The sequence below is a fragment of the Epinephelus fuscoguttatus genome, linkage group LG7 (assembly GCF_011397635.1).
Source record: "Epinephelus fuscoguttatus linkage group LG7, E.fuscoguttatus.final_Chr_v1".
NCBI classification, from domain to species: Eukaryota; Metazoa; Chordata; class Actinopteri; order Perciformes; family Serranidae; genus Epinephelus; species Epinephelus fuscoguttatus.
This window is the reverse complement of record NC_064758.1, coordinates 35,012,704-35,020,567: the sequence shown is the minus strand read 5'-3', so window position 1 is coordinate 35,020,567 and position 7,864 is coordinate 35,012,704. Positions and strand designations below refer to the sequence as shown.

General features: G+C 40.0%; 1 protein-coding gene across 1 annotated transcript; it reads left to right on the top strand.

Moving 5' to 3' along the window:
• Positions 1-5,239: 5,239 nt before the first annotated feature.
• LOC125891954 (urotensin-2-like) lies at positions 5,240-7,854 on the top strand. The gene is made up of 4 exons (XM_049581584.1): positions 5,240-5,855; positions 6,940-7,065; positions 7,430-7,473; positions 7,571-7,854. Exons 1-4 carry the CDS (start codon positions 5,750-5,752, stop codon positions 7,682-7,684), a joined length of 390 nt encoding a protein of 129 aa, XP_049437541.1. The 5' UTR covers positions 5,240-5,749; the 3' UTR covers positions 7,685-7,854.
• The last annotated feature ends 10 nt before the right edge of the window (positions 7,855-7,864 follow it).

Below are 7,864 nucleotides of genomic sequence, written 5' to 3'. Positions count from 1 at the left end.
AAATATAACATTTCCACTTATGGGAGAGGTTTGCTTTGAGATGTCATGAGTTACAGATTACAAGTTTGCAAATGGAATAAGAACATCATGTATTAATCTACAAATCCATGCCTCTCACAGAAAGTGGCAGATACTTAAACAGTACAGTGCAAAACTTTACAGAGTCATTTAACATAACCTGGACACTTCTGCAGCCCCAAAAAGGTGTACATCTTATAGCAGCTACCCCTTAACAGCAATTCATGTGTAACAATCGACGACAAAACAAACCAAAACAGGCAAACAAGGCAAAATAGCAACAAAGACCAAATAAAACACACAAAATACAACTTTCAAAAGGCAACTTGCGCGATTTAAGTTCCCTGCACCATTTTCTTCTACATCAGTATTACAGTCTGATCATCTATTTTCATATTTGATCAATGCATTATTTTTACATTTTTGTTTAAACCTACTTAATGTTCTGCATGTTTCAGTTCTTCAGAACAACTGCTCCATAAACTCAGATACAATGTAGTTTGGCATTGGTCCTCACCAATGGTTTTTTTAATATAAAAACACCTCTCAAAGCACGTTGACTTTCTCTCCTTTGAAACAACTTTTGGATACTTTCAGGTACTAATTGTTTTTCTTGTTTGCCCTGTACAAAAGTTGACAAAATCTTCAAATTTAAGTATATTTAATAATAGTGAGTTTGTTGGTTCTCTGTATGAGGTTTTGTTCACAATTCTTATGGCTTCCTATTTAAGTATGAAAAGAAGGGTTAATGTAACTATTTTAATCACTCCATCAATAAAATGTAATGCATTACATTTGATTACTTACAAATGTTTTAAACTGGGCAACAAAGCTGTTCAGAAATCAAAAGAAGTGAAAAGATGTAAAGCAACAGAATGAACTGTAACTAATGACAATTACATTTAGCCTATATTGTAATTTGATTACATGTAACTAGTTACTCCCTGACACTGAACATTTCACTTGACTTGTGTTGCAAGAAAAACCTGAAGTTGATTTGATGTGTGGCAAACTAACAGCCCTTATCATCATTTCCTCCCGTGTGCACCTGGATGGAGCTGCAACTCACTGATTAATTCAGATGGGCAGGAAACCTTCAAGCGCCCCGTGTCAAAAATATTATCAAAAGACTCATTTCTGAGGAGGATGAAACGCTGCTCTTAAAAAACTGTCTTGTAAATGTCAATGATGATGAAAATTTATAGGCTATTTTAGGTTTTGAAGGCTACAGGTTTTGTGACATTCAATTTGCACTCTGTCAAGCTGAGAGTCTTTGAAGACTGCTGAAATGACGGAGGAACAAAGAAGACTGTCTAGAAAGATATTTTGCCCCTCGGAGCCACAGTGAGGAGTTTACACTGGAGGCTAATTTGCTGGAAATGTGTATAGGTGTATAGGTGGTATATTGCACTGTTAACGTGGTTTTCTAGACGTAATGTTGCCCTCTGCTGGCTGCACATGTGTCAGTCACATATCCATGAGGTCGAGTGATGTCACCAAGTCATAAAAACCTGCCAGGCCACATAGCTTGGACTGATACAGTTGTTTGGTGATGTGTAGCTTTGGCATCCATGGCCTTTAGAAAATTCAGACTGTCTATATGTCAGATATTTTCAGTCAATGTGAAATCAAATGTTGATAAATTCTGTAGCGTCTGAATAATGCCTGGTGTTCCTATGGGGATATTAAAGTGTTTCAGTCACATTCTGCTGTTACAAGCTGTATAAACAGTACTTCACTGTCTCAAAGCAAAAATATTTCTGCTTTTACTTCAGTACATTCTGAAGCCAGTGGCTCATATTTTGATTTTTTTTTCAGGAGAAACAAACTGAGAAACTTTCAGACCACAGAATATTTTGCATTCTTTAGCCTAAACCACCCATCAGGTGAGATTTAATCAGACCGAGCACCACTTTGGCCAGAACCACACAACAATGCTGCTTTAATGCTGATTATCTTAAGTGCCTAGTCAACGGGACAACATGTAGAGGCATAAATAAGTTTCACCTTTAGTTCCGATAAGTTTTAATTTTACTTCCAGTCAGAAAAGGCTGAAGGAAAATAAATGCATACGACTGGATACATGAGATTTGGATTATACTGCTGCAATTTTGTGAGAGTTTATAAACAGATGTTGTTAAACATATGAAGCTAAATCAGGGCAAAAAGTTTTCAAATTACAAAACACATAATATCATTGCTTTTTGTCCTGATTTAGCTCCTTATTAAACATGGTCCCCAATGACTCTAATTAATCAACAATGTTTGCCATTTTGGGACTCTTCACTTACTGCAGGCATGTGAGAAATATAAGGTTTTCTTCACAAACTCAAGGTAACATGACATAAATGATGGATATATTAATAGTCATTTTGTGGGTGAAGTATTACTTTAATGCAGCCGGATTCAAAACTCCATATTTTGCACTACATCTGCTACCTCAGTGTATTTTACTGCAGATACTTGTTTACATTCATACTAAACATTATAAAAGCAGGACTTCAGTTGTAATTAAATATTTTTCCATTGAGATATTGCTTCTTATACTAAGATTTACATTTAGTAAATACTACTAATAACAATACTACACAATACTACTACTACTACTACTACTACTAATAATAATAATAATAACCATCATCATCATCATCATCATAATGCTTTTAGTATAAATTAATTTATCACTGCAGGGACAGGGCTCAAATATCAAGTGTTGCCATGGTAATTCTGAACAAACACATGGTTGTTACAGTTAATTTTAGCTTCTAAACTGTTTATCAGTGTTGTAGTAAGGATTGATCTTGGTCTCAAGACCACTCTTTGAAGGTCTCAGTCTGGTCTCAAACTTGACCATATTCTTTTTTTAAGATGATCTTTTTGGCTTTCTTAGATAGGACAGTCTAAGCATGAGAGAGGGAGAGAAAGAGGATGACATGCAGCAAGGGGACGCAGGCTGGAATCAAACCCACAGTCACTGCTGCAAGGACAATGCCTTCATTTATGGAATACCAGCTCTACCCACTAAACCACTGGGCTCCCACTTGACCATATTTTTACTCAGTCTTGTCTTGGTCTCAAAGAAGACCCTGGATTTTATTTCAATACTGGTGAAGACCTCAACTATGAGGATATCACTAAATTGCCTGCACAAAATCAGAGTGCTGAATTAAGATGGTGAAGGTGATTTTAGCTCATTAGTGTTTGTATTCGTTTGCTCATAGACAACAAAGTTAAATTCCTACATATAAAATTCACCTCTGCAATGCCTCTTGATTATTTTATCAAGACATTTCTCATGGTACTCTTATACATACACACATACACTCACTGGCCACTTTATTAGGTACACTCGTTCACCTGCTGGTTAACACAAATAGCTAATTAGTCAATCGTGGCAACAACTGGATGTATTTAGGCATGTAGACATGGTCAAGACGACCTGCTAAAGTTCAAACTGAGCATCAGAATGGGGAAGAAAGGTGATTTAAGTGACTTTGAACGTAGCATGGCTGTTAATGAGTATTTCAGAAACTGCTGGGATTTTCACACACAACCATCTCTAGGGTTTACAGAGGATGGTCCCAAAAAGAGGAAACATCCAGTGAGCAGCAGTTCTCTGGGTGAAAATGCCTTGTTGATGCCAGAGGTCAGAGGAGAATGGCCAGACTGGTTCAAGATGATAGAAAGGCAACAGTAACTCAAATAACCACTGGTTACAACCAAGGTCTGCAGAAGACCATCTCTGAACCAACAACATGTCCAACCTTGAAGCAGATGGGCTACAGCAGCAGAAGACCACACCAGGTGCCACTCCTGTCAGCTGACAACAGGAAACTGAGGCTACAGTTCACACAGGCTCACCAAAACTGGACAATAGAAGATTGGAGAAATGTTGCCTGGTCTGATGAGTCTGGATTTCTGCTGCCACATTCAGATGGTAGGCTCAGAATTTGGTGTAAACAACATGAAAGCATGGATCCATCCTGCCTTGTATCAACGGTTCAGGCTGCTGCTGGTGGTGTAATGGTGTGGGGGAGATTTTCTTGGCACACTTTGGGCCCCTTAGTACCAACTGAGCATGGTTTAAACACCACAGCCTACCTGAATATTGTTGCTGACCGTGTCCATCCCTTTATGACCACAGTGTACCCATCTTCTGATGGCTACTTCCAGCAGGATAATGCACCATGTCACAAAGCTCACATCATCTCAAACTGGTTTCTTGAACATGACAATGAGTTCACTGTACTCCAATGGCCTCCACAGTCACCAGATCTCAATCCAATAGAGCACCTTTGAGATGTGGTGGAACGAGAGATTCACATCATAGATGTGCAGCTGACAATCTGCAGCAACTGTGTGATGTCATCATGTCAGTATGGACCCAAAGCTCTGAAGAATGTTTCCAGCACCTTGTTGAATCTATGACACCAAGAATTAAGACAGTTCTGAAGGCAAAAAAACCCCACAACTATTATTTCCACTCTACTCTGTTCATGTTATATTGTATGAATCTCAAGAAAGTGTAGTATGTGTCAGTGTTTGTTACAAAACATCTACCCCTTAAAGAAATCCAGATTCCACATTAAATTGCAAAGAGGATCCAGTATATAGCAGGATAAACCTCAAGTATGGGAGAGACAACATTTATTTTGGAGGCTGGAATAAGCTGGCGGCAGGACCTTGACTAATACAGAATATAAATCTTAATAGCTTTTTATGATATAAAGCAACACCTAATGGAGTGTCTGGCCTTCTGGCTATAAAATTAAATGTCACTGTCGCTTCGCCGACCCTCATTATCATACAAGAGACTGAACACTGACGTCACTACTTCTTATAAATATACAAATTATATACAGAGGTGCAAAATGTGACTCTGTAAATAGCTGTCTCAGCCTGTCCTCCAGTCTTCACTGATAGGAAAGGTTTCTGACTCTGTCCATCCATGCTGGACGTGCTAATAAAGTTTTATTGCATGACTAAGAGGAAGTGAAAGCGCCAATTTAACATCTTACCAGAACAAGGCCTCTAAATAATGTGCATGAATCAATCTGATTCAGTGACCCATGGAAAATTCTCTGCTGTCTTAAATTGACTTAAAATGTCAGATGGCTTATAGGCGGCAAGGCCCTGAACATTTTAGCATTTCCACTGAACCTCTGTGCAAGTAATTATGCCGTTTTATTAGGAATTCTCTCTGCTCTGTATGCAGCTCCGACTGTGGAGTTTTTCTGTGGGCTCTGAGTCAAGAGGATTCAAATGGCCCAAGAGTTTAATGAGCTGGTAGCATAAAAACATTAGTCATTTGGCTGCCCAGTTTCTCCACCTGCTCCCCTACGGGATGTTGTTGAGAGTGACATCTGAAACACCTGCTTCGATCCCATTTACAAAGTCAGTAAAACAGTCAATCAAGCTGAAGAGCTGGTAAAACACGACTGTGCCCTTGAAGCATGGGCTGCGGCACTTGTCTCTTTATTGAGCCTATAATTCACCTGTGACATCGTGTTGATTTATCGCAGTTAGAAGGGATGGGATTGTGGATATTGCTGATGGTTGTTTGTGGCCAGCAAAAGTGTTTGTCTGCTGCGTGGCATGGGGGAGGGGGGACAGGCTACAGCTGGAAGTATATATAACCCAGTTGGGACCAACAGAGCACGTACAAGTCTTCTTCCCACCTGAGGACCACCGTGAGACTCAGAGACACTTTCAGCGACAGCGTCCTGTAGATATGAAGTGTAACCATCTCCTGTCCTGGGCCTTCCTGCTCGTGGCCTCTGGCCCACTGCTGGCCCACCCCATCACAGAATCTGCGGAGATGCCCTATCCAGGACCTGGTGAGTGGGAAGTCATATCTCCCTTATTGCTGTTATTAGCATTTTTAGCAATAGAACGTAGTCTGTGATGGTTACAGCTATAGTTGGTAACTTTTATGAAAATAAATTTGTGTCATATTTGCTGAAACTGTCACTATATCCTGAAAGAAATACACGAGACAGATCATGTTCCACCCTCTCTTCCTACTACTTTTAACAGCTTTCATTAGAATCTACCGCGGCGCACCGAAAACACCCAACCAGAGCTGAGGAGCCTCTAACGCAGCTGTCAGTCATCGCAGTCAGCGCTCATCAAATATGAATCGAGATCCTGTTACTGAATTGCCCATATATATATATTAGTGTACTGTTTAGCTGTAAAATGAGAAAGTTTGTGAATCGGCCATCATGCTGGAAACAGTCAACCAAAGTACCATACACAGCCCACCAGCCGGACTAACTTTCTTATTTAACAGCTAAACAGTACACTAAAATATGAGATGAAGAATAGGCAATGCAGTGACAAAATCTTGTTTCATTTATATTTGATCGGCGCTGCCTAGTTTGACAGTTTGACCACAGTTCACGAGCAGTGACAGGCAGCTGCATTTGAGACTCCTCAGCTCTGATTGGTTGTTTTTGTTCAGGTGTTTTAAGGGTTAGAATAAGGCAATAAAGTAGGCAGAGTAGTATGATTTTTCTTTTCACAGATTATTTGTCTGTAGTGTGAGGATGTACTGGCAGTTTTAGCAAATATATAAAAAATATTTCCAACTTTCCAAAGTTTCCAACTACAGCTTTAATGGCAGACAGTCATGTCCTCAGGCCTTGAGGTAATTACTTTAGAGTTGCAGTGTTGAACGCTGATTGTTCTGCCAAAGTTCACACACATGGACCACTGATGGAGGATTTCTCTGTCGCCAGTTCAGTTTTCTATTCAAATAATTTAAAAGTCATCATTGTGCGTAGAATAAAAATCAAACTCTGTCTTTCCTACAAAAACTACAAAAATATTCTAAATACATTTCTAGAAATTGTAGAGTGTGACTCTCTACCTGTCAAGTGTGTGTTACCAACTTTGTGTGGCTGTTGGGTTACTCCTCAGCATCAGTGGAGGACCGAGGAGTCGGCGCTCTGGACGATCTGTCCCTCTCTGAGCAAAGCTTCCCTCCTCAGGACGGTGCTGGTCTCAGATATTCCTCTCTGATATCTGGGGAGTTTAACAGAGACGGTAAGAAATACACATGGACACACAGTTTATACTGAAGTGCTCATACTTGGTGCAGACTCTTGCTTTATCCAGGGAAAATCACCCACTTTGTGCTCCACATTTAAAATCATACACACACTGTAACCATAGCTTTCTGCGGTTGGATACCAAGCAGCACCACTGGAGAACTAGGTGGTCTAAGGTACTGATCAAGAGTGGGTAGTTATTGATGGAGGTGAACACAACATTCCCTCATTTTTCACACTCCTTAAGCTTCACTCTACACTACCCAAAAGCCTGACGTGCACAGAAACATGGCTAATGCAACAAGCTGACACACATTATCTCAAATATCTGAATATTCTCATGTTTTACTTTCTCTCAGGCGTCAGAACAACAGGCCTGCTTCCTCGAGGGATGAAAAGAGAGGTGAGTTCTTCACAAACATTATCCCTACAACAGCACAGTAAAGTAAGCTATACTATAAACTGAATGTTTATTGCTGCTGCTTTATCCTGTCTTTCAGGTCCTATTGGAGAAACAAAGTCTCCTAAATCCTTTCAGCCACGTGCTGGGCATCCGGAAACAGTTCAGAAAGAGAGCAGGGAATTCTGAATGTTTCTGGAAATACTGCGTCTAAAAAAAAATGTCAACAGGCATCAATGCCACACACAAGAGACAGGGCTTGCACTAAAACCAAAACCCCTATCTTGCACTCACAGGCAGACAAAATAACAAACATCATGCATGCATACACTGTGCATATGCATGCCCAGGTGCATGAACTCAAACATACACACTCACATACATAAGCGCTGTC

Excerpts from the sequence above, each read along its gene's own strand:
- LOC125891954 (XM_049581584.1), top strand. The coding sequence starts at position 5,750 with ATGAAGTGTAACCATCTCCTGTCCTGGGCCTTCCTGCTCGTGGCCTCT. Across the intron at positions 7,066-7,429 it reads TGGGGAGTTTAACAGAGACG|GCGTCAGAACAACAGGCCTG; the intron begins GTAAGAAATACA and ends ACTTTCTCTCAG. Across the intron at positions 7,474-7,570 it reads CTCGAGGGATGAAAAGAGAG|GTCCTATTGGAGAAACAAAG; the intron begins GTGAGTTCTTCA and ends CCTGTCTTTCAG.